Source organism: Pelodiscus sinensis, chromosome 1 (genome assembly GCF_049634645.1).
Source record: "Pelodiscus sinensis isolate JC-2024 chromosome 1, ASM4963464v1, whole genome shotgun sequence".
Taxonomy (NCBI): Eukaryota; Metazoa; Chordata; order Testudines; family Trionychidae; genus Pelodiscus; species Pelodiscus sinensis.
In genome coordinates this window covers 148,331,425-148,358,786 of record NC_134711.1, presented here as the reverse complement: position 1 = coordinate 148,358,786, position 27,362 = coordinate 148,331,425, and the positions used below count along the sequence as shown (strand labels likewise).

At 42.5% G+C, this 27,362-nt stretch overlaps 2 protein-coding genes across 3 annotated transcripts in view; one reads left to right on the top strand and one right to left on the bottom strand.

Moving 5' to 3' along the window:
- The window catches only part of SLC35A5 (solute carrier family 35 member A5), a 49,475-nt gene extending 40,611 nt beyond the window's left edge, over nt 1-8,864 (top strand). The window contains exon 8 of the transcript XR_003090889.2: nt 7,776-8,864. The gene's annotated coding sequence lies outside the window, so the exon portion shown is untranslated. The remainder of the gene's footprint in view (nt 1-7,775) is intronic.
- CCDC80 (coiled-coil domain containing 80) lies at nt 789-27,362 on the bottom strand. 2 transcript variants are annotated; one of them, XM_006112220.4, is made up of 8 exons: nt 26,661-27,362; nt 24,015-25,918; nt 17,975-18,131; nt 13,728-13,864; nt 12,624-12,772; nt 8,863-8,966; nt 5,810-5,890; nt 789-4,528 (listed from the first exon to the last, which is right to left on the bottom strand). In XM_006112220.4, the coding sequence occupies exons 2-8, from the start codon at nt 25,905-25,907 to the stop codon at nt 4,182-4,184; spliced, it is 2,868 nt and encodes a 955-aa protein (XP_006112282.2). In that variant the 5' UTR covers nt 25,908-25,918; nt 26,661-27,362; the 3' UTR covers nt 789-4,181. The 2 variants fall into 2 exon arrangements, with proteins under 2 accessions (XP_006112282.2, XP_014433118.2); XM_014577632.3 differs by having other exon boundaries at nt 26,966-27,362.

Below are 27,362 nucleotides of genomic sequence, written 5' to 3'. Positions count from 1 at the left end.
TTGGGGAAGGATACCAGGATTTGACGTTTCCATCTTTCCCAACCAGAAGCATGGAAAAATATTCAGGGCTGATTTGGAAATAATTGCGGATGTCTTTCACCAGGTGCTCTCTGCCTCCAATATGTGATAGTGAGATTTCTAAGGCCGCATCTATACTCACCTGTGGATCGATGCTCCAGAGATCGATCTTTTGGCATTCAATTTAGTGGGTCTATTAAGGACACACTAAATCAAACACTGAGGGTGTCCCTATCAACACCAGGATTCCTACTCTTCATTTCTCCTGTCAACCTCTCACTGTGGGACACTGACTCCCACCCAGAAATGGGCAACTATTTTGGTGTAACCACAATAGTGAGTAAACATGCAGTATTGTAGAGGAAGGTGTGACCATACTATCTTCCACAATACTGTTCTCACAATTGACATTGTAGAAGATAGTAAATTGACATTTAGGAGAAGAATGGCTGACATGGCCTCTAAAAATAGATTAGACAGAGCATTATCTCCAAAGACCATTCCAAGTTGTGTTGTTTGGGGGAGAGCATCCCCACCTTGGTCAACAGCCTCAACCTTGTGCTAAAACTCTAAAAATAGCTAAATAGGCACTGGCACTCTCTTCTCTAGGCTTCAGCGATGGAGCCATTGTTTGTACACAACTATTTAATCTGGTAGCACAAGCCTAAATCTATTGACCTTGGAATGGAGGGTCACTGCTGATATACCTTTGGAGCCAAGAGCCAAGAATGCTGGAACTTATTAGCCATTGAGCATTTTAAGTTTCTCACTCAGATTTAAGAAAATAGTTTTATGAAACCTAATATGAAGAGAGATTTTTGTTTTTCTTTAAGAACACATTACAATAGTATTTCTTTCAGTACATTTCACCATTATTGTGAATGCTGTTGTGTTTGGATTGGTAATAAGAGAGAGTCTAAAGGAAAATGACCTGTTTAGATATGAACCAAAATCCTTGGAATCTTGCAAACATCCAGAAACTCCAAAACCTCATTCTCTATCTGCCATTCAGGATTGCTTCATTAATAGGCATAAAAATATGAGCGTAATATATCTGCATGAAGGATAGCTAAGCATGGCTAAGTTTCTGTTTGCTCTAAGAAGGGCAGAGTGAAGGTTGTTTGTGAAACTAACGATATACTTTCAAATATTGGGGCTATTTGTGTTTTTTGGTAAAGTAGATCCTTTTAATTTGGAAGTTTCCAGCCTTCTAATGTTTGTGGAAGGTTTTGAGAAAGTTATAGTGTTTTCTTAAGGATTTTTAGCTAGCTATGTGAGAGATTAACCTTGATCTGAATTAAAGTTTTCTAGCCCGTGGGACTTGATAAGGAGAGACAAGCTACAAAAGTCAGACCTGTTATGGATATCAAACCCCATCCTTCAAAATTCCAGTTTGTTCAGAAATGGGGATTTGTTGGGTCTATCAGATACGGGGGTTATCACCAAAATTTAGATCCATGTTAAGAAAACCCCTAAATCTTGCAAGTGTTCAGATGGAGAGTTTTTGTTTGAACTTACCTCTATAAATAGACAGTCACATAATTATCTTTAAGAGTGCACAGGTCAGTGTCTGGTGCATACACCATTTTGTTCTGAAATCTTGATAAACTCTCAGGATCTTGCCTATTTGGTTGAAATTTTCTATTTGTTTAGGCATGTTAATTCCATTCTCCCCGACCCCAAAACTGGGCCTTTCTGCTAATTCTTGATTTGTAGTTTGATTTACTGTGCATCCATTTAGGCTATGCCTAGACTGCACTCTAAAATCAAAAAAGATACGCAATTTGCAGTATGGAAATTGCATATCTTTTTTCGATTTAATTTTGAAAGAGGCTATTTCAAAATTTGGCACATCTACATGGTGCCAGATTTCAAAATGAAGTGCTCTTTTAAGCTATCCCTTATTCCTTGTAGAATGAGGTTTACAGGGATGGTGAAAGAGCATGTCCATTATTTTGAATTTTTTTTTTAAATAGCGGACACATTCTTTGGATATGGCATTTGGATGTGGCATTGCTATTTCGGAATACTTGCAATGCAGTCTACGTTCTCTTAGAATCATTGCAAAAATACAAAGACACAAGAATGTTTTAAATGATTAAGAAATCTCCTTAAAATGTCTCCTTTTGTCTAAAGGAGTTGTAAGTGTTAGGGAAACATCTGGCATGTCTTACTCTACTTCTGCCTTAGTGCAAAATGGTCAGCTGCTTAACCATCTTGACATAAGTCAATCAGCACTTACTGTCTTAAGCAGTGTCATAGGACCTCACCCTTTCCTCTAAGACTTACTTCAGTTTAGCTCATTATGTTTTATCATTCCTTCTTGACTTTTTAAAATAAATTCTTTTCCTGCTCCACTTCAGCTGCTGAATTGCTACCGGAAGAAACAAGGCTGAAAGAGGGAAGTTACAGTTAATAGTCTTTTTTTCAAGATGGCTCCTTCCAGAGCCAGCCATCTCCCACAAGCCTTAATCACCACTCCCTATGTAGGGAGTGAGGCTAAGATCCTCAAAGATATTTAGGCATCGGACTCCCATGATTTGAATAGGATTAAGCACTTACAAACCTTTGAGGATCTGGGCATGAGTTATCAAACTGCCCCCATGATGACTAGGCCTCTGGTGCTGAAAGGGAAGGTGGCTTCAGAAGCTGGTAGGGCTTCACTCTTCCCGTACTTACCGGAACTCGATATGGGGGTGGGCTTTTGAGATCCTTTCTAAGGGAAACACCTGGTTTTCAGCGAGGCCCTTGTTTTGCAGAATTCTGTTCTCATCTGGGCTGGGACAAAGGTTTTCAACAACTTGCTTAATACCATGCAGTGGGTTGTACTTTGACACTTCCTTGTTTCTGTCCTGTGGCTGTGACCACTGATAAGAATCCTCTTCCAAATATATCCATCAGTGTGATGGTTGGGATATATATCAAGATGCCAGATCAGAGGTCAAAGGTCACCTAATGTGCGTTCCACCATGGCAGCCGCTAAATAAGATATATTTTGTTGTGAGGCCTGATTGGGATATTCCTGAGTTTTGCTGTAAGGCCCTTAAGAGTTGAATCAGGCCTTTAACCTTTATTGAAATGAGTAGACTGACTCTTTCCCATTGGTTAGAACCCTCTAGGAATGAATTTTCTAAGCTCCTATATTCAACATAGTTTCCTTGACTAGGGTGAAGATCATATTTTTAGGCTGCGTGTTACAAAACAGTAAAATAGAAACTGGTATCCGGCGATATTGCTTATGGTATGGTATAACTAGTACAGTTCTCTTAAAAACACACTAGTAAGCATGCAAGTTAGAGAAACCACAGCAGAAGCAGAGCTAGCTGAATAAGCATGTCCTAATTTTTACATAGATTTTTGTAAAAAAAATAATTGTCCTTTCTTTGGGGGAAGGAGTAGAAGGGGGATTTGAAATTTAGATTGGCTCCAGAGTTGATGAAGAGAGGAAATGGAATTTTCACCAAAATATCATTAGAAATTGTTAGTTGAAATGCAAGTAAAAATGTTTACAAATATTTTTGAAATAAATGTTCCTTTTTGCTTGAAATTCAAATTTCTCAGCGACGCGATTGCATTTTGTTATGTTATGGATGAAACTCGGCTAAGTACAAAGTTGATCTATTATAAAAGAGATACAGTCTTTTTAAACAGGGTAGGTGAAAAAGGTTTTAAAAAAATTATTATAAAAGAGAGAATGCCCCACATGTCTTTGCTAAAATCTCCTTCTGTGGGGAAGTCCTGTGATGTGGTCTTCTGTATCTGTTCATCTGCACAACACAAAATTCTCACTTTCTAATAAATATACTTTGTTTTTCTCCTTGAAAAAAATATAAAAAAAGCATTACAATATCTATTGTACAGTTTGTATCCTGGCTACAGTATGAGGTCCATGGCCAAAAGGGTAGGGAAAGGATTTTTGTTTAATGCAAACAAACTTCAACTGGTGATGTCCACTGATTACATGGGTTAAACAATACAGAGGAGTCTTTATTGCTAAAAAAAAAGCATCAGTGTTATTGGTTTGAACTATTTCATTGTAAAGGCTTGTGGATTTTCAAAAAGGCAAATGCAATGTTTATTTAGGCTCTTGACTGGCCACTTATGGCTTGAACAGCTATTAGGATGAGGGCAAGAGGCAGCAGCCAAAGGTTAAGTTGCTCTATTTAGTATGGGTATCCGTGGTGGTAACTTTCATGGTGACGGTAGTCATCTTGGTAACCTTCCTGGTATCCCTGGTGATAACTATGGTAACCATACCCACCATACTCATCTTCTGGGCATCGCATGCCCAGCGATTGCTGAATTGCCATTTCCTGTCGCCGGAGCTGCATAGAATCAATCAAATCATAGACGATCACCATGGACCACATTGGGGAAGGATACCAGGATTTGACGTTTCCATCTTTCCCAACCAGAAGCATGGAAAAATATTCAGGGCTGATTTGGAAATAATTGCGGATGTCTTTCACCAGGTGAGCAGGGAGATCTTCTCTCTCCACACTGGAGCTTCCTAGAAAAGGACAGAACCAGGAACAATGTTGACATTCTGATTAACCAGCAAACTGATCATTTGTGAAGTGTGCACTGCTGTCCTTTCTTTGTATTTTATTGCCCTGTGTAAGGGATCCTGGTCAGTGTAAGGATCTCACAATCCTCCTTAGCAGAGATTGCACTCAGGACCTACTGCTTCCTCATTGCTATGTGGGCTGAAGAAGAATGCGTTGGTTTCAGTAGGGGTTTATTTGTTCTGCAGACAACGGCCAATAGAGGGTAATAGAATTAAACATGTGAGTCTGATATTCCTTGCAATTTGGGGCAGTAGTTACATATCCAAAAAGAGAGAGGTTCCTCCCCATGTTCACCTATCCTTTGATGGATGTACTGAATAGGGTGGAGCTCTCTGCCTCCAATATGTGATAGTGAGATTTCTAAGGCCGCATCTATACTCACCTGTGGATCGATGCTCCAGAGATCGATCTTTTGGCATTCAATTTAGTGGGTCTATTAAGGACACACTAAATCAAACACTGAGGGTGTCCCTATCAACACCAGGATTCCTACTCTTCATTTCTCCTGTCAACCTCTCACTGTGGCCAAAGTTCAAATCAAGGTATGTTGACTCCAGCTATGCAATTAACGTAGCTGGAGTTGCGTATCTTAATTCGAACTTATCTGAGGAAATGGGCTGTGCCCACGAAAGCTCATGATACCATCTACATGTTTTGTTAGTCTCTAAGGTGCTACAGGACTACTCGTTGTTTTTAAAGTTACAGACTAACGCGGCTACCCCTCTGAGACTTAGCCCCTAGTGTACACCTTGCTTAATACAAGACTAATCTGAGTGGGCATTAAGGCATTGAAGTAAGCAAAGAGTAGATGATGAAAGGAGCTTGAATGAAGCCAAATGAAGGCCTGCACATGAGAAGCATCTGTGATTGTGCTTTATCTTGTATAGAGTTTAGGGGAGGGAGATAATAATGGAAAGGACATGCCTTTTTGGCAGGAGGTGTGGGGAGAAAAGTACATTTGACTTGTTCTATTTTGACTTCAGTGGGAGCTAAAGACATACTGCATCTTTCAGACTCAGGCCCATCTTTTTTTTTTTTTTTATCCTGGCAGTGTCTTTTAAACAAGAATGTTATGCAAGTCAGAAAATGTGCTTTAATTGTAATTATATCTCTCCCTCTTAACACACTTTCAAGTGAAGGTGCCAGCCACACCTTAGAAACACACAGTTCTGTGTAACTGTCCTTTATTATCAGTAACTAAGTAATGGAAAATCATTTCTCACCATTGATGGGATATAATTCTAAGACCCCACCGATCTCTTCTCCAAGTCCTAGCAGCTTGAGGATGGTTATGTGGCGCAAACCTGTGAAGGAACAAGAGAGGTGTTGGGAGACACCAAGTCTTTCCACTCAGTCACAGACAGGCACACATTACTTTAGCTGTCCAGATCCATGCTTGTTTCTTGGTTGGTCTAGTCTCACAAGCCTTCTGTGCATGGGTCTGACATCGATTTCAATAGGAGTCTTGCACATGAGCTGAGGACTCAAGCAACCATTGTGATTGTCTAGTCAGACCTCCTGTGTAACGCAGGCAATAGAATTTCCCTGAAATAATTCTGTGGCATGGTGGGCTTAATCAGGGGTTAGAATTTGGGAATAAATTAATCTATACGGGCAGTATGCAAGCAGAGAGACTGCAGCATCTAATGTGGTTCTGCTGTGTGGGAGGGCAACCACACACGTGGGGGAATTGCAGAGGCCCACTCCATAGGCATAACTTCCTTCTTCTGCACAGTGGGGCTTGTGGGAGAGAAGTGGGGTGAGTGAGGTGCACTAAGAGGGGCACACAACAGGTGGATGCTACTGCATTATCAGTCATGAAGTGTCTCGGTGTGTGCATGGGTGGGCTCTTCAGAGGCTCGACGAAGGAGCCCTTATGCCAAGCCTAGACTCCTGTGTTCTTACAGTTGCATAAACTAGGGTGCAGAGCCCCTCCTGCACATCTCTGGTGAGGTAAACATAACAATGCCTCAGAACTTGTGTGTGGGGTTTGACTTAGGGAGTCTTTTATGGGATCCAAATGACATGTGAGTTGGTGATCAGTGTCAAGTCCTATACACAGTTCCACTTTCCAGGAATTGAAATACCATGAGGAGAGTACATCTGGTGTGGTTTTGGCTTGCACTCTGGCTCCCTCAGAAAATCCTGTAGTCCTTACTCAGTCAAAGCTGCCTTCAACTAAGATCTGCAGGATTTTGCTCTAAGGCATTTAACCCCCCCATTTATACAAAGACAGTATAAATAAAACAAATATTAGAACCCTAGCACAAAGCCTCACAAGTCAGGGCTTTCATGGTAAGGCAGGTAAGTTGGGCAGATGGTATTTATTGCTGACATTTATCAATTCCTCATCTTTTCCCCAAATTAGGGAACATATGCTCTGCCCCTCGGGTTATAATGCATACGTTGTGAAGGGCAGTTGTGGAATCTCAAATGGAGAAGCTGTGGGGTCTGATAAACGATCTAGCACTGTTAAGAGTAGCATGATGGTCTCCTAATATTGGAAGGATGGCCAGAGACGACCACTGGATGCAAAGCAAAATTATATTAAGTGCATCAGGTCACAAGTCCAGTATTTCACCCCTTACCATGCTAGATCAGCCCATTTGTCCATCTGATCCCTTTTTATGTCTCTCTTGTGAAAATGGATCCCATCTTATAACCCTCTATCGGAGTAACCTGCTATGCAGTAACCATTACTCCATCTTAGACTAGTATCCTGCCTTTGCCAATGGAAGCTTCAGAGAAGAAAGAACCGCACCTTCTAATTATTCCTGACCAATTGTGCAGTCCTGCCTGTTGGGATGATAATTCCTTCCTGACCAAGGGAGAGTTGTGGAGGGATTCACAATGGTATTTTAGGTCCCTAATGTCCACTGAAATCATGAAGATTTAGGTACCTAAATATATTTCTGAATCCCACCTTTCATGCCTTGATACATGAGATTTTTGTTACTTTACTTTCCAAAAAATCTCAGGAGATCCAAAGAATAGTGAAAGCTTTTAGATGAAAGAAATGGAGAGAAGCCCACCAAACATATGAAAAAGTCAGAATGCTGAGAATAATGTGCTTATTCATGATATGTACAGTGGCAAACTATTTGTAGGTAACCTAACCTGTAACTCTCAAGTGGGAAATCACTGCAGGGATCAGATTAAAGCAGGCATTCATTTTTTTTTTCTTTTTAGACAGAGGATTGGAATGTTGTCTTTGAGAAAAGATCAGACACACACCGGAGACCCAGTCAGCGAAGCACCTGTTTGTATGCTAGGCCGAGTCCTGGAAGCTACTATTTTAGTGATCCACAGATGAGACCCTTGGAAATGCCCAGCTTGATTACGGATATTCAACTCTGGCATAAGGAAAAAAGAAGGCTCATGCCTTACTATCTTGCTGCAATTCCTTATGGATATCCCCAAGAAAGGAGAAAGAGTTAAATAAATAGTGGCTGCTGGCTGTATACAGATCTTCAGAAACTATGTGACAAAAATTTCATCTCGCACATTAATTTGGTATCAAGGGAAGAGAAAGCAGCTGAGGATGTTAATTGCTGTGAGACTGTGATTAAGAGAGTGACACTGTAAAAATGACATTGTGTAGGTCCCTGTTTTATTCAGGCACCACTGCTACTACGGCTACACAGAAGACTCCAGAGTGTTGCATAGAAAAGGATACATGCTAGAAGGCTGGGCAAGGGTGTACTTGCTCCATTTACATGGCTGTTAGGGTCAGGATTGGGAACAGGCAGAGTTGGATGAGCCCCAGCTAAGAGGCTGAAGTGCCTCCATGAACATGCTTTCCAGAGTTGGGATGAAGAAGAAAAGATGAACATAGCTCTTTTCATCCTTCCAGGCATCTCCATCCAGGCTGGGTTGATGATTGGTACCTATTGTGCTTATACCACTAATTTGCTGAGCTGTGACAAGAGAGACAAGCCCAGGGCTGTTACCTTGCTAAGCTCCTAAAATGCCCATCAGAGAATGTGTGTGTTTCTGTGTGTGTGTGTGGAGGGGTCTAATCCTTCCCTAACTGAAGTGAGGGACTTCAGAGGAGGTGTTGCCAGCCCCCAGATATGCTCGGGTAGCAGCAGTTACTACAGTGCATGTCAGGGATTTGCCTTCTTCCATCCCTAGCTGGGTGGATTCGGTTAAGCTTTCAGTTGGACAGACCTCCTCACGTTGTCTGGGTTTAGATCAGCATGAAGGAATCCATCCACAAATAGCGCTCAGGAAGGATGTGGTCTGGGGAGCAAGAGCGCAATGCCATCTGACTCACCAAAATTACAGGCCTGTCCACTGAGAGCAGAAAGCTGCTGGGAATAGGCCCAGTCCTCATCATTGGGAGCAGAGATCACCAGCAGCCGCCTCCTCCATCGGAACCTGGAAAGAGATGAGAACAGAGGAGTATTGTTCTCTGCTGGCTCAAACACCCTCTGCTTTGTTTTTAACTGAGGGGTGAATGTAGATATGGAATTTCACAGACTTCAAAATGCTTTACACAGCAGCGCACTGGACACTACTGTGACTTACATGATGCACAATGCAGCTTGCTCCTAAGGGAAACCACAGTGCATCATGGGAGATGAAGTCTGGCCTGGGTGCCTGGTCCACAGGAGAGAATGGAGCTTTGAAGCTTCCTAATGGCAACTCTGAGGCATGACAGCATTGTAAGTAGTTTTAGTTTCATGTCAGTTGGATATTAAGTGTTCCTATTCAGTTCCACAAAATCAACTGGCCTCACATGACACGGAATATTAACTTCTTTTTTTTCCTGATGGGAAAATTGAACAAATTCAGCAAATTCAAAACTTTCTTCAGGAAAATTTTGGGTTTTTTTGCAGAAATTGCATTTTTTTTGTTTAAACATCAATTTGAAGGAAAATTCATCCATATCTAATGGGGAAGCATTTTTAAAAAGCATATGAGTGTTAAGTTCTGAATATGACCCCATCACTGTGTCTAGAAGGGTGATAGAACTATAGAAAACAGGCTTCACTCAGCTTTCATTATTGTTCCACAGTTCTTTGAGGGAATGTCTACATTGCAGCTGGAGATAGGTTTGGTAGCTAGGGCAGTGTTTCTCAACCTTTTTTTTTTTTTTTTTTTTTCATAAAGAACCACTTTTTTTTTTGTAAAGAGGAAGTACCCCCAGTGCCTACAGTTTTCAGACACGCCATTTTTTCTCCCATTGCAATACATTTGTTTGAACAACTTAATCGTAGCTGGGCGGGCAATGAAATTTTTGGATGTAAAAAGTACAAAAATAATAAAGCGCTGTAAAACTTAAAACAAAATTCAGTTTTCTCCAAATTTCAGTTGTGTTGACGTACCCCCAAGACTTCTCTTGAGTACCCCTAAGGGTACTTGTACCACTGGTTGAGAAACACTGAACGAGGATACTAAAAGTAGTGCCACTGGCAGCAGCATGGGCTAGTCACCCTGACTAATTAATCCCTGTATGAAACTCTGGGTACATACTCAGGTAGCTAGCTATGTGGCTGTTTTTAATGCACTAGCTTGGGCAAAACTAGTGTGTGTACGTCTACCCAAGTTGGAAATTCCACCGTCAGCTGCAAAACAGATGTAGCCTTTGAGAGCTTAGAGAGCCAGAAATGTGCTTCAATAGTGATACTCCATCTGTGGCTTTCAGCTGCAAGTGGCTCTTTAATATGTACAGGCACACCAGTGTGGAGGAGGGGGGGACAATTGCCTCAGGGCCCAGGGATTCAAAGGGTCCGGGGCTCCTGGCTGCTGCTACTGCAGCGACAGTGGCGGCCGGCATCTCGGGACCTTTAAATTACTGCCAGAGCACCACACAGCATACTCCATGTGGGTCTGAGGGCTGGGGTCGGCATGGTGCACTCAGGGCAGCGTTAAGGACTGGCTGCCCCAGCCATGCTCCTTCTGTCCTCACTCCTTCCAGGGGGGCCCTGCACATTCCCCACCTGGCTGTCAGAGCCCCTGAATTTGTCTCCTGCACATGATATAAAACACTGTGATTTAATTATTAAATAGTCTATGCTATTAACCAGTCAGAATGCTTTTACTATGCTTAACAGTTCACTTAATAAATTAGTGCAAGCTGATACACTTATTTGTTGTGAGAATAATCTAGAAAAAGCTAAATATTTCCCTGTCATTGGCAGAACTGTGGCTCTTTTGGGTAATGGTGATTACTAATTTCACTCCTGAATCACTGAGGTCTGCGTATTGCTGTGCTATAGCAAGCAGGGTGAGAAGGGAAGGGACAAGGATTGAGAAACAGGGGACAGGCAAAGCAGCTTAAAATAAAGCCAAGCTCTCCCTTCCTCCCTCTTCCAATTTAGATTTGACTCTAGAACCAAATTCAAGCCATATGTTTGTGAAGATTCCCACATGTTTGGTCCATGTTTTCCTTCATTTTTTGTATTGGAATTAGAAATGGAACCTGAGCTGCAAAGTTTGTATCCAGACCTGAGTTGCCTCAGAGTTCAGAGAGAGTTCAGATCTAGGGCTTTGGTCTATCTTATTTACAGCTGGGGTTCCCCATAAATTTCATAGTGCAGCCCACATCTTAACAGAGGGGTAAGTCATTTGGCTTCCGTTTTTTTATATATACCTTGGGGATAATAGCACTGGTCTATCTCAAAGGAGTGTTGTGACAGTAAATGTGATAAAGACTGTGATGCTCCGATAGTAGGGTAATGGAAGCCATATAAGTACCCAAGAGAGAAAAGCATTCCCAGTTCTATCCAGGTTTGGAAGGGTATGTCTACACTTGCACCCTCGTTCAAATTAGGGATTTAAATGCAGGCATTCGAAATTGCTAATGAAGCGGGGATTTAAATATCCTGCGCTTCATTAGCATGATCTCACCGGCGCGCTAGTTTGAATCACAACTGATTCGAACCAGGAAGTGCACGCTGGGACGTGTTAATTTGAACCAAAGTAACAGGCTTGTTTCAAAGATGTGGAATAGCTATTTTGGGATACTGGAAGTATTCTGAAATAGTTGCAATGTAGCCATGCCCTATGAGAGCCAAGCAGGAGGGAAGTGGGGGAGTTAGAAGATGTGGTGGATGTGGTAAAGATGCTTTCTCTGAGCAAGTGGCTGTTGGAAATTATCATGCTGAAGAACCAATGGCTTATGCATTCATCTCTCCCTGCTATCTATGCCCCCTTGGAGTCATAATACTCGCTGTCATCTCAGTTATTTCCATAGCAATCAGGCATAATAGCACAAACTGAGTATTTTGATGGCAGGTGAGGAATATGCAACAGCAGAAGGTGAAATCCTGAACCACAAGAGATCTTATTTTTGTGCAGATCACCCAGTAACAGAGATGGTCCAGAACGGCAATGTTTTACTTCAGATCTGAATTTCTCTCAAGTCCAGGCTGGTTTTGCATCTAGGGATTTTGCTTTATGGGGGGAAGAGTAATTCAGAATATTGCAGACCACCTGAACAAAGCTGTCTCTTAGCAGGTTTTCTCAGATGTTTTCCAAGAGGCATTAGCAACTCTTAAATCCTGGCTGGTGACCAACATTGGGAAAGGGCAAACAGCATTATCTCAAACACGATAAGAAGGAAGTTAGGGAAAATGGAGTGAGTGATTTGAACTGCACAGAAGGAGCTGCAGCTGAAATAACAGGATTATGGCATGGGGCATCCAAGGACTGGCATACAGAAACTTTGCAACACTCTTTTAAAGCTTAACAGGTTCAAAGCATCGCACAAACTATTAGCTAATTAATCCTTTCATCCCTGTAAGGCAGATTAACCTTATCTGTGGAAACCGACACACAGAAAAGTAGTGTCTTGGCCAAGATTGTGCAATGAGCCTGTGGAAACAGAACCCAGGAGATCTGATTTCCAGGGCTCTACTCTCCCCAAGAGCATGCTGCACCAGGGTCAACTGTGGTTAAATCTCTTTACTTTGCTGGAAATGACAGATACTGCCAAATCTAGTTTTTTAAAAAAACTCATCCTTAAAAATAAAGTATTCCAGATATTTTAAATAGGATTACATTATCAGAAGCCAGTGCTGAAAATAATACCTGGATAAGAAGTTTTCCAGGGACTGTTTCTTGTCATCTTTGCAGACAATACCGTCCCTCTTCTGTTTTTCCATATCTTTGATTCGTGACTGGAAGGTGTCAATCAAATCAAATATAGACTTCATTGCAATGGGCACTTCATAATATTGCTATAAAATAAAAGGTAAAGAATGGGTCAAATGATAAGTAAAGGCCTTATGCACAAAACAACATGTCACTGCATCTACGTCTAGATTGCAGTGCTTTTCTGGGATACCGGAAGTGTCCCGGAAAAGCAATGTTGCATCCAAGGAACGCATCCACTTTTTCAGAAAAAAAATCTAAAAAGTGGACACGTTCTTTTGCCGTCCCTGTAAACCTTGTTTTACGAGGAAGAAGGGATGTGTCGAAAGAGCTCTTTTATCCAAAATTTGGTGCCATGCAGACGTGTCAAATTTCAGAAAAGCCTCTTTTGACAGTAAAGCGGAAAAAGATATGCAATTTGTGTACCTCAAATTGCATTTCTTTTTCCGACTTACCTCTGCAGTGTAGACCTAGACTGCCAGAAGAGACAGTGGGTAGAAACATCTCTGATTTTGCAGTCTGTAAAGAACTGGATTATTCCCAGGAGGCTTGCTTTAAATGTCTGCTATGTAGGACAAACTTATGTATTGAGATATTGCACACAACTCACTAGAATTGGGTTGTATCTTGCAGTATAATGCTATGTCCTAGAATGTCATTATGATGCAGCAGCATCATATTATACCGCTACTTCACATGGCACACCAGGATGCATTTCAGGATATCCCATGCTGCATTCATCTCCTCTGATGGAGGTAGTTCTATGCTTGTCGTGAGTTGTCAGACCACCATCTTCTCTCCCCCCAGCACACATCCAGACTGCCCATTGGAGATCCTCCATTTTAAAAAGATGGACTGTGCTCTCCCCCTTTTCTATTTGCCATCAATCACCCTTGCTATCCACCTCCCAGCTAATGAAACTCTTCTGATAGTTCAGGTAAAGGCAAAGCCCTAAACCAGCCTCTCCAGTGTATGTCTCATCACTACACAGCATATTTCTGCTTTCCAATGTCTTTATGTTAAAAGAGCTCAATTCCCCACCTTGACCCTCATGTCGATATCCGTCAGCACCATGAAGAAGTCATTGTAGGTCATCCCATATTCTTTCCTCAGCTCGTTGATGAGTTGCTGGTCCACAAGGTCCTCATCCTCTACTACCTTCATGGGTTTCTCATTATCTTAAAAGCAAATAAAGTGCTGATAAATATGGAATCACAGAGCAAAATGTCATCAGTTTCACCACCTAAGTCACACAAAAGGGGACGAAACACCTTCCCCCTCCCTCTTGCTAGTCAAAAGGGAAGTGATTTTTGGCTGCCCAGTGTGAAGTAACTTAGGGTGCATCTGCTCTGCACCGTTATTTTGAGATAACTAGCGATATTTTGAAATAACAATGTGAGCGTCTACACAGCCATTCCATTATTTTGAAATAATTTTGAAATAAAGGACAGCTTATTCCGAAATCTGTAAACATCATTCTACGAGGAATAACGCCTATTCTGAAATAGCTATTTTGAAATAAGGCATTTGTAGATGCTCCACTGCTGCTATTTCAAAATAGCCCGTCACCAGGGCCATTCTAAATTATTCCTCCCCCGTGCCTCCTGGGGCAGTAACTCAAGATAACACGTCTACATTAGGGAAGCCTGCCTCGGACTAATTTTGCATCTTCCCTGCAGTGTAGATGTGCTATTTCAAAATAAACATGAAGTATAGATATACCATTAAAGGGGCCTGATTTTCAGTCCCCGCTTTCTGAAAATTGGGTCCCTTAATGATATCATGAGCTAGGCATCTAAAATTGAGGTAGTTATGAATATCTAGGTATCATGTAATGTAATTTATCCTAAAGGAACTCCAAAGCTCTTCAGAAATATTAGGAAAATGCAGCCCACAGCCACATTCTATAAAGAACAAAATATCCAAATAAAACAACACATGGAATTTAAACTTGTGAAATACAGTGAACACAGCTGGATTTTGGCCAGGATTCCTGAGTTAACACCTCCATTCCTGCAAAAGTTGATATGGGATCTTTAATGACCACAAGTGCTTGCTGCTTTGTTTCATCCAAAGGGCAGCCCTTCATTGTCATACTGAGATATTGATTTACTACTCAGTGCTACTTACTGATCCTACACTACTTCCCCATGCCAGCACTCAACATGTGAAAGAGAAACGTCTGCATGTTAAGCCTGATTATGTAAATATACTCAACTCTACTCTGATCATGGAAGACTTTAAAAAAGGCTTGTTAAAACATGGGGATGGTATTTTCAGTTGGGGGGAAGGCCTCCTTAGTTATCCAGATGCAACCCACTCCCCAAAACTAAAACTAACCTAACTAAAATTTCAAATATCTGAAAATATTTTAACAAGTGAAAACATTATTTTTGTGTTCCTATATATGAATAACCGAAATGACTAAACTGCTCCTGCAGTGAGAGAGAGAATCTCTCACACTCCTTTCTAAGGTGGGAACAACCATAAGAAATATCATCCCATTTATCAAGGTACAACCAGTAATAGAACATTTGAAATACCAATGTCATCATCTCAGTCCGAGCTACAGTTGTACCGCAGCAACGATCAAAAACACGCCACTACACAATAGCATTCCTGCAGTGTTTTGTATAGTTTTTGTTTGTTTCAATAAAGGAAAACACAATCACACTTGGAGCATCTGTGAAACGAGATTAACTCTGGCTCAGCTGTCATCTTTGATATAGTTATTACCACAACAGACCCCCCAAAAGAAAATCCAAAGTGTTGGTAAAATCAAAAAGAGATATTAAAAGGTACATGCAGAAGAGAGAAAGATCATACTGTACCCTACTTCCTTTTATTACAGTTCCCTAAGAATGCATGGGGGAATACAAATAATAAGATTGATTTTGGTGCTTCAAGATTTAATCTAATTAGCATCTAGAAATAGATAAATGAAAATGACATGAAAGGAAACATGGGCCACAGTAAACTGTGAAAGAGTACAAAATTAACTATGCTATGCTCTTCTATAGCACCTGCCATCTGAGGATCACAAAGCACTATTGCCACATAGAGGATGCAGGTTTTTTTCAAAGTGGCATCCTCCACACAGCATGACCTTGAACGCACTGTGCGTCCAAAGTCATGGTCTACACAGGATACCATTTTTGTAGAGCAAAACAGCATACTCTGCACAGCATGACCTTATATGCCCCATGGGTCTGAGGCCAGGCTAGTAGAGGTGTTTCCACACTTGCAGGGGCGTTCTGGTAGTACCAGTTCAGGACTACACTCCTGGAAGTGTCATACTGGAAGTCAATGAGACTATTCACCTATTTAAAGTTACATACAAGCTAAAGCACGTTGCTAAGTTGGGATCTAAGGACCTGGCCAAAACCCACTGAAGTCAGCAGAAAGACTCCTATTGAGTTCAGTAGGCTGTGCATCAAACCTGAACTTGTACACTTCGATTTTTTTCAAAGCTGCGTAAGGGAATTTGGATACCCAACTCTCATTTGGAGTTTTGAAGATGCCCCTCTTAAAGAAGGCAGCACAGGGTGTGGGTAGCTGGTTTAGCTGCTTAGTGGAATACGTATGGGCTGAACAAGGTCTCTAGAAGAACCCTAGGTTCACTCATGCATGGTGCAAAGCGCCATGAGCTGAAAAAATTTACACTAGCCCACAGAAAGCAGCCAGACTGGTTGTATGTTGCTTTAAGGGTAAAGAGAAGGCTTTTGCTTCAGTCCATCTAACAGAATGAAAAGGCTTCAAATATCCAAAAAATATCCACATAAGAAGTAAGCTAAAGCTGCACTCAGTACCAGATTCAAACTTCCTTCCCCAAATGATGGTTGGAGTCCATTACTAAGCAAAACATGACCATGCCCAAGAACACTCATGTTCACCCAGCCCAGATCTACACCAGGGCTTTATTTCTAAATGATCCCACCATGGGTCAAATTTATAAGTGAAGCGTCCACACTACCAAGCCCATTATTTTAAAATAAGGGGATGCTTATTTCAAAATTTGTACTCCTGCTTTTCTCAGGAAATAACATTAATTTAAAAATAGTTATTTCAAACTAGTGTTAGTGTGGACACTCCAGTGCTGCTATTTTGAAATAACTACTCCCCAGAGCTTCCTGGGGCTCTAAGTTGAGGTGGTGAGTCCACATTAACAGAAGTTGCCTTCAGACTAATTTCGAGGTGTCCTGGTAGTGGGGACACGCTATTTCGATTTTGTAAAATCAGGAGTTAAGTCAAATTTAGTTATTTCAAAACAGTTTCCTAGTGTAGACGTGTCCTCAGAGAATGGAGGAAACTCTTGACACAATAACTGTTTAGTAAGATTTCTTGTCTGTCCTGGTTAGCCCCTATGTTTGAGGAAAGCCTTTCATATGGTTTTTTGGAAGAACAAAGAAGTGCAAAGGGAGGAGAAAAATCAGCAACAGGAAGGGAACTATGTGGAAATTCAGAGTGGGTGTTGGATTGGTCTGAGTTTTGAGTAGCTTTTTATTTAATCAAAACTTATTTCCCCCTTCCTTGTGAATTGATTCATGTATGTTACACTGAACAATTATTGTGGCAGTTCTTAAATCCTACTAGGCAGTATAGTCTGTAAAGTGAATCCGGTGATATCACAGAAATTTAACCATTCTGGGCATGTCTACACTGCAGGGCAGAAGTCGAGTTAAGATACACAACTTCAGCCATGTCAATTGCGTAGCTTAAGTTGAAATAGCTTAATTCGGCTCTTGGCGCTGTCTACACAGCAGGAAGTCAAAGGAAGAATACTCTTCCTCCCGCTTCCCTTATTCTTCATGAAACGAGTGTTACAGAAGTCAGTGTAAGAAGTCCTCCATCTCAACATTATTTTGAAATAATGGCTTGCTGTGTTGACAAGCACTATGTTCTTTAAAAATAACGTCAGTTATTCCGAAATAATGCTGCTCTATAGAAGTACCCTCAAGTTTCCCAAAGAGATGGATACATGACATGTTGACAGACCTGAACAAAATGACCTTCCTGCTGTTCTCCCTCCCCCACTCCCATCTCCTGCTTTCTATTCTTTCACTGGCATTAAAAACTACCACACATTTCACCTTACTGCTTTGGAAACTAAACACAGTAAATGCCAGACACAGCTATGTAAATACAAAGTGCAGGAAGTTACCACAACAAAGGATCTCTCTCTAAGACTTTAACCCAGTTGGATTTCTCTCTTCCTTCTCTAATGTTTGGTCCTCCTTAAAAAAAGAGAGAGGCGAGAAATAAATATGTAAAAAAAACCCCCAACGAACCTAGCTGAAAGTGGTCAATCTTCATGCTGCTGTTGTTCACGGTGCCAAAAATTGTGATGACTGAGACTTTCCTTGTGGCCATCTTGCAGAAACTCTCCAGGTATTCATCTCGCTGTTGCACATACATGGTGTTATCAGCCTTGGGCGTCGTGATCAGCTAGGGAATGGAAGAAACAAAAAGTTTGATTAGTTTCAAAACAAAGCCACTGCAAGCCTCTGTCAGAGAAGCAGCTCTCTAAAGAAGAACAGCGTTTTTTAATGCCGCTTGCCCACTGGGGTTTCTTTTGCACACCTTAGCCAGTGGCACAGGAACTTACATTTATTTATGTAGAACTAGAAAGTGTCTTTAGGCCCAGACCTGAGCAAAAAGCTAGAGGAATAACCGCAGGAGGCATGGGATTCAGAGACATCCCTCCAACACGCAGTCACTCTGGTGCTCCCCTGTTGTGCTGGGAGGAGAGGCGTAAGTTGCTGTAAACTGTACTGGAAACAACATACTCCCTTCTTAGATCTTCACCCTTCTGAGTCCCGTCAGTTCTCCAGCCCAACCTGTCATGGCCATGCCACCCTCACATCCACTTGTTTGCAGAGAGGTGGGGGAAATGGCTACATAGCCCCAGATCATCAAGTTACCGAGGTTTCAGTGGGAGTAATGGGCCTAAATTTCAGTGGGAGTAACAGGCCTAAATACGTTTTTAGAGTCATTTTCAGCCATAGCCCCTTCTTTCTCCCCTAGTCCCATGATCCAGGCATTTGTGATGGTTATAGTCAGCTGCATAGTTATATTAGATCTGGGCACCATCTACCCCACATTTAGCCAAAAACATTTGGAAAGCCTCACTTGTAGGCCTTATTTAATGTGTTGAGGGAGAAGAAGGATCAGAAAGTGGTGTGGCAGGAAGAAATGATTACAGCAGTAATAAAAAAAGTCTTTTAAGTTTACACCAACATGTGTTTTCCAAAGACATACAGCCTCTTCTGAGTGTGTGTGTGTGTGGGAGGGGAGGGGGGAATGATATAACATCTGTTTAACTACACACTGCAATACCACATAACAATTTAGGAGAGGAAGTCAAGGAGAATCCTGCATCCACTTGAAACAGAAGGGTTCTGACTAGAGCAAGGCTCTGTCCAAAATCCCTAGATCCCAACTTTGCTGGGTTGCCAGGTGTCCGGTAAAAAAACCAGAAAATACCAGACATGTAAAACATCCAGTATTGTCTGTTTTTCTTGGATGGACGGCCGCTCGAGACATTCTTCCCCTGCCACGTCTGGTGGGGATGGGGGTGAGGGGAGTGTGGGGATTTAGGATTTAAAGGCGCAGTGACTTTTTTTTTTGCTCAAAAACTTTGGTCCCCCATTTTTTGTTTGTTTGTTTTTTGCTCAACCAATTTTTTCCCCACCATGCTGGGTATTTTTGGTGAAACTATCTGGCAACCCTACCCATTGGGGAAGCCAAATTTTGTGTTTTAGGCTTGTCATAAGATATAATAGTCCTTTAAAGGCAAAGTTATGATTTAACTTACATCATGCATAATCATTCTGCTAGTGTTTTCTTACTCTTTTGTAAGGCTTTCTGGGATACTTTTTATGAAACATACCTTATAAATAGAGTTTATAACTACATTCAATTATAAGTCTAAGTGATAGGTTATATAAAGCCTGAGTCTCATTTATACAGAGGCCCCATTACATCACCCTGGTGATGGAAAAAGCACATTAGTGTAAATGAGAATCAGGCCCATAGAGATTATATGTATAGAAGACAACTTGATTTCACATCTATAACATGAATCATATTACTGTACTTTAAAGTTACAGTGAAATGTTTAAAAAGAAAAAGGTATTTTAAACACTGCTTGAGAACTCAGATAAATACCAGAAAATGAGCTGGGTTCTGCTCCTAGTTTCTTAACCAGTGTGTGGGTATGAATGTAAGGATGTTAAGAAGCAGGTAACTGAGTAATCATGTAGTCGATACAATTTGTATCAACAGCACAATTAGTCGATAAGGGGTCCCACTGTGGCTCTGCAGTTTAAATGTAGTAGGAGCCAGGTGCACAGGCAGCCCGGCTCCTACTAAATTTAAAGTACAGAGCCACAGCGGGGGTTGGTCCCAGACCCAGTGCGAGCTGGGATTTAACAGTCCCATCTCCCGCCAGGTTCTGGACTGCTGCGCCTCTGCCAACCCTGCACCTACACTCCTGCACTGTGGAGATGGTTCTGGGGGGAACTAGCTTTTAAGCTGGCTCCCCCCAGCACCAGCTCCTGCTTCCCCTCCCCATTGCTGCCTCTGATACAGAGGCAGGAAGTGGTGAGGGGGAGGAAGTGAGTAGTCGAGTAGTGACTCCACTACTTGATAAACTTAGGCTTATCGGGTAGTTGACTACGTGACTAGATGCTTACATCCCTATTATGAATGTGGAGTTTGGTCTAGTGGAATTGTATGGGTACAATGAGCAACGAATTTGTCTGTCTGGTAAATCTTGTAGGATAAAGTGAGGAGCATTTCAGAAGCAAAGCAAACCTCAAATCATAGCTTTAAAATAGCCTAGTATATGTTGCAAAACAAACAGGGATTTATTTATTGGTTTAATTTTAAGTTGCTTTAACTGCTATTCGCCTATGTCCTCTGAGGGTATGTCTACACTACCCCGCTAGTTCGAACTAGCGGGGTAATGTAGGCATACCGCACTTGCAAATGAAGCCCGGGATTTGAATTTCCCGGGCTTCATTTGCATAAGCGGGGAGCCGCCATTTTTAAAACCCCGCTGGTTCGAACCCCGTGCAGCGCGGCTACACGGGGCACAAACTAGGTAGTTCGAACTAGGCTTCCTAGTTCGAACTACCGTTACTCCTCATTTCACGAGGAGTAACGGTAGTTCGAACTAGGAAGCCTAGTTCGAACTACCTAGTTCGTGCCCCGTGTAGCCGCGCTGCACGGGGTTCGAACCAGCGGGGTTTTAAAAATGGCGGCTCCCCGCTTATGCAAATGAAGCCCGGGAAATTCAAATCCTGGGCTTCATTTGCAAGTGCGGTATGCCTACATTACCCTCCTAGTTCGAACTAGGAGGGTAGTGTAGACATACCCAGAGTGTGTGTGTGTGAATGAAATGCTACTTACAAACCCTCAGTCTCCACTTCATCACCACAGAATAACACACACAAAATAACAAGTCATCCTATGGCACCTTACAGACTAACAAAAATGTATAGTATCATGAGCTTTTGTGGGTATAACCTACTTCATCAGATGAGCTGGAGTGGAAATAACCACAGGACTACTTCTTTTTAAAGTTACAGACTAACACAGCTACCCCCGACACAAAAAATAAACTACCTGAAGCAAAACTTTCTGACCACAGATCTGAATCAGGGTTGTGTTTCAAAATCAACACTAAAAGTAGACAGAGATTTCACAGCAATGCCCTATATCTATAAAGAACTTAATCAAAGCCTTTGCTACACACTTCTGGCAGTTTGAAATTCAGATCAGAATCTGAATTTTGGGCCTATCTCTCTGTTTAACCATTTGTAGTACTTAACCCACCTCTGTGAACTGCCTGGTTGAACCATCACAAACAGTGATTTTTCTTTTTCTAAATTCACATTAGGAGTTGGGGGAGTGGTCCAAAAGGAACAGTGTAGTGGAGCAGTGGGAAACAGCACAGACAGAGCAGATACTAGAGAGGCCTGGGTTAGTTAATTTGGGAGGATGACCAAGGACTTAGGAGTGGAAGAGAACTATCCAACTGGGGCAATACACTGGAAGAATTGAACCCAAGAGGAAGGGACAACTGAACTGGACAGAAGAGTCCATTTGGGGAAAGGGGTGCAAAGAAAGGAGGTTTTTATTTTAAGGGGGTGAAATGACTGTGGATTCAGATTTCACTAACTTTTAATCTACCTTGTGCACATGCTACATACAGCACATGGTTCTGCCTTTGATTTATCTCCAGTACTGTCCATATGAATAACTATTGCATAATGAACCTAGCTTTCAGGAGGAGGAGACTATTGGTAGTACTAGACTATGACAAACTATAATGAAGCTTAGTAGTAATGTTTGCCTACAGTCTGTTCTCACCAACTACCACAGACTGGACAAATCATTTCTCCAGCTTAAAAGTTTCTGATATGTGGAGATTCAAATTCCAGACTGAGTGATGAGTCACCATGATCCTTCAGGGAGGAAAGCAGTGGCTGTCTGGTTTCTGTGATTTCTATTCTGTTCTCGTCACTTTTTGCTTTTTTTGGCCTGACGTGACACTAATTTTTGGAAGTCACAATGTTCAGAACTAGAGCCAGGTTTCAACGATCCTAAACTTCCAGTCAGCTCCATTCTGTGGTCTTGCTTTGGCCAATTGTTAAGACCAGAGTCATTTGCTAAATTCAGATTCCCCAGGTTCTGTTTTTTTTTCAAACACATGGCTTCCTTTCTGCTTCCAAAATTTAGTACGGTTTAAATCTGTGATTTCTTTCTTTCTTTCTTTCTTTCTTTCTTTCGCTCTCGCTCTCGCTCTCGCTCTCGCTCACTCACTCATATAATTATTCCTGTTAGCCATGCAGTGGTAATACATGTAGGAGAGAGTTGGATGCTATGCTGAATTGTCAACTGAACTCCCATGGTAGATAGAAGAATCTTTATTGTAGGGGATGCTGTGAAGGGCAGGAAAAGCCTAGCTGGATTTTGGGAACCATGGTGCTATTGGTGACACTAGCTACTGGAAAGTTCTTGCCTACACTAAACTAACCTGTGAGACTGAAATGCTGTTTTTCAAAGATCTGCTTTTCAAAGTGAACCTTTAAAGTGAATGCGTCTGATCAAAGAAAACATTTGAAGTGAGGCTAAAACTGTTCCTTGTCTCAGGTGAAATGCTGTTAGATAAGCACTTGGAAAAACACACATTATTAGGAGCAGTAGCTGCAGGCTCTGCTCAGCTTCTAAGCTTGGGAACCTCACCAGAGGAGGCTGTTGTAATTAAACCAGCATAAGGTGGGCTTGTCAAAGAAACCTAAATGCCCAATTCCCATCAGGACTTAATGGCAGCTTTGAAAACCTGACTTTCAGCATGTATATGTGCAGGCAGGTGTGTGAATATATATACCCATAAGCAGTGCCCAACCCTTGAGGCTGTTTCCACAGTTTGGACACTGGCATTACTATGGAACAGATGTCAGCTGGCTGAGCATGCTGGGAAATAGAATGTAGAGGCTGGTGGCAATGCCAGCAAGCATCCTAATTAGAACCTTGCTGCTTCGTTTCATTAATCACCCCAGATACAGAGCCCTTCCCCTCCAGAACCCCCAGAGGACAAAACAATAATTGCTTTTCTTGTGGCCTTATGCCAAACGAATGGGAGGGTGCCAGTCTACAGACAACTGTCCACAATACACTCAGAGATGCCAGCGTGATTGGGGCCCTTTTTTGGTTATTGTAGCAGAAGGTGAAGGACTGAAAGGGCCAAGGATGACAAACTCCACTTTTGCCCCTAGAGCAGTGGTGGGCAATCTGTGCCCATTGGGGTTCTATATGTGGCCTGCCAGACATTTTGTTTACTGTTGCCCCCCCCCGTGCAAGGTTGCCAGATTCTGCAGGCGTCTGTCCACGTAGGTTTTTTTTCCTACCGGTATTATTACAGCGACACACATGTGAAGTGAAGTGAGGTGCATGCTTATTGTACACAACATTGACTGTAAGAGCCATGTGCATCCCATCAAAGCGCTGCTATGTTCAATCAGTGCACTCCACAAATGCTAGGTGTGCAAGCACAGTTAGCAAAACTACTCTTTCCTGGGAGATCAAGTTGGTTACAACAATCTTGCAGCCCACTGAGATGGAGGGCCAGTCATTCGCCCCCTTCTCTAGCATAGGTTGCCCATCATTGCCCTAGAGAGAGTCCTGTCAATGCAAGGTTCAGAACAGGCAGCGCATGGAGGGCAGTGATGCCAGCTTCCCCACTGCAGGTCTCGATCTCAGAAGGAGGGAGACTAAGTTTAATGGGTGAGGTGATAAAATGCTCAGGGACATGCTACTTACAATGAGTCGCCGTTTGCCTTCAAAAAAATCCAGGAGGCTTGTCACTGATTTCCTGGAGGGCTGAATGAAAGTCTTTGTGTTGGGCTTCAGGTAGCCCTCGTTCTCAGTCCTGCTCCCCTTTTTGTTTTTCTTGCTGCGATCTTTGTCCTGCTTGTTCTTTTTCTCAGCTTTGTTCTTCTTGGCCTGCTTCTCACTCTTCTGCAGCTTGTCGGGTCTCTCCTTCTTCTTCTTCTTCTCAGGTTTATCTGGCCGGTCATGCTTTTTTGGCTCTTTTCCCTTCTTTGGTGGGATATTCCCTGCTGCAATCTCTTGCTCCAAGTGGGGAACAGCAGGCCTGCTTGGTTCATATTTGTCCTCATATTCATTGCTCAGAATCTTTTCCTGGACTCTTTTTTTAGGTGGCTTGGCTTTGGCGGGTTTGTGCTGACCTGGCATGACACTGGGATCCCGGTGGATAAAGTCCTTCCGGTCTGTACGGTTGTCTTTAAATCTACCAGTGTTGGCCCTTGTGTAGTGCTCAGAGGCAGCGGTGGGAGCTTCTGTGTAGCTATCATAGCTAGCAACTTTGCCAGGTCTTCGGGTGGCTACTGGGTGTCTCTCTGGGTGGCCAGACTGCCTGTCTCTGCGGTTCTCATTCCACACCGGGGAGTAAAAATCCTCAGTGTCTGTGCCCCGTGGGGCAGTTGCCTCAGGCACTGTGGGCAGCCTATGAGAGTCGGACGTGGTGTGTGACTTTGTGGTCCAAGTTTTCAGAGTGGTTGGAAGGGATGTGGCTGTAGTCATAGGTCTGTTCAGCGTTGTCACTGTACGGGTGGCTGCCTGGGTAGTGGTGGTTGGAGGAGGGAGGGTGCTGGCACGCGTTGTAGGGGGAGGAGGAGCCACTGTGGTTGTGATTAGTTTCCTCACTGTTTTGCTCCTTGTTGGTTGAACATTGCTTCTCCTTGGCTCTTCCTTTTTTACTGACAGCTGAACATGTCCACCACTCGATGTAGGTCTGGTGCCGCCTCCATTGTTAACTTCCTCCACTACTTGACCCTCCACCCCGGCAGCTTTACATTTCTGAATGAAGCCCTTCTGCCTCATCTTCTCCATTTTCCTGATGGGGCTCTGGTCAATAACTTCGTACATGGCTTCTAGCCTTACCGGGTAAGGGTACCTTTCCTCCACCTGTAGGGTTTTTTTTAGCAGCACCATGCCAAATTTCCCTTTCTCCAGTTTCAGAAAGCTCATGAGTTTAGGGATGAGGCTGGGATCTAAAGGTTGCTCCAGGATTTTCCCTTCACTGGTTATCCTCCTGACTTTCCCTCCTTCTTCCCCTTCCTCATGGAACAACACCATCTGCTGGATGTGCCTCTCGGCCAGTTCACAGTAGACGTCGCTCTTAAGCAGGCTCATCATGAGCCGGTAGTAGCCTTCAGAGGCATGAGGAGCAGAGATAACCCAGACTCTGTTCTTACCGGCAAAGCTAGCCAGGACATTAGGAGAACTGGATCCTGAAGGGAAACGTATCATTCGTGACCGAGACGCAGCAGACTTCTCCTCATCCTTGATCATCTCAGGGTGAGACTGTTTAGCCGCAGAGGTGGGTCTCTGTATCTGCCTCACTCTAGCTTTAATCTTCCTAGCCTGGGCAGGTGTTTCATCTCGCAGCAGGTCAGGCCGTACATTTTTTGATGTTGGAGTATCCCTCTTGGCAACAGGACGTTGGAAATTCCCCTGAGATGCCTCCGACCTTCTCAGGAAGGAGAGCGATCTGTTGCTAGCCCTGTGAGAGAAAGGCACGTTACTAATTCCGTGGCTCCCTCTGTCTGCTAGCCTCACGGTCTTCTCAGAGTCGCACGCTAGCCACGTTGCCCACAGCATGGCTAAACTCAGAATTGGTGTCCAGTTCATTGTGCGATCCACTTCAAAAGAAATGAGGAGAAAAAGTTAAATGTTAAGAGTAGTCTTTTAGATATAGATATAGAGAGCTAGATTGTGCACTTGAGGGTACATCTACACTGCACACTTATTTCGAAATAAGCTATTCCAGAAGCAATACCCTGAAATAGTTTATTTCTGAATAAAAAGTTTACATTACAAGGAAGCCTCTAAATTAGTCTGAGGCAGGCTTCCCTAATGAGGATTTAGAGCCCCAGGAGGCACTGGAGAGGAGCTATTTTGAAATAGCAGCAGAGAAGCGTACACACTACAGCTATTCTGAAATAGCTCTTTTGGAATAGGCATTATTCCTCATGGAATGAGGTTTACAGAAGTCAGAATAAGCCATCTGTTATTTCAAATGTATTTCAAAATAACAAAATTGCTGTGTAGACATTCGCATTATTATTTCAGAATAACGGCCGTTATTCTGAAATAATAATGCTGTGTAGACACACCCTTGCAAGTGACCAGAGAACAACAAATAGACTGGCTAGCTATATAAAGAAGTCCTGTAATGATATTTCTATAAAAACTTTAGAGGCTATGTCTAGAAAAACATGCAGTAGATTAATTTAGGCAAAAGATGAGATCATCTATAACATGAATCTATCTAGTTGTTCAAATACGTAAAAAAAATACAGTAGTTATGTTCGCAGCACACACACACACAGAGTGATTCACAGAGATGGTAAGTCAAGAGTTTGTTTTTAACTTAAAACTTACCCTCTCAGGAAAGTTTCCCGTCAAGATATGTGTATCCAGCCCTTTCTTTAGAGGAAGAGCAATGCCATGCATGGAGTTTTGCTGCAGCTCACTGACTTTTATGTAACAAAACAGACTCCGGACAATGTTGATTCACTGTGGAGCTTTTACTTTTTTGTCTTTCTTCACCTTTGTGACAAAGTGGGATGAGGCAAAAGTAAATTTCCCTGTGATCTTTGCTGCTCCATTTACCTGCAGGTCTGTTTTGTTTCTCTATCAGTCACAGACACAGAGAGGCACATTTCATCTAATAAAAATGAACTCACAGTTGTTTCTGAATCTCTTTCAAAGCTCCATGCTCCTTCTAATCACGCCTTTCCTCCCCACTCTCTAGTTTAGCTCCTTTGTTTCCAAAGAGAAAAAGCCCTGGGATTAATATATTTTCCAGGCTGAGGCAAAACACAGGAATGCAATGTTGAGAAAAGAAGCCTCCTGGAGCCTTCTGTTCCTCTCCCCACTTTTCACCCCAATCTTTTCTTTTTCTTCTTCTTCCTTTTCGCTGGATGTGATCCCAGAAATGTCAGGATAACCTCAGCACTGTTCTAAACCAAACTCAAACAGCAGCAGCCACTGGAAATCAGGGAAACTTCACTAAGAATTTAAAAGATCAGCAGAACACTGCCTCTTTCCCACTTCAACTCACTGAGGGAGGGTGGAGGAAAT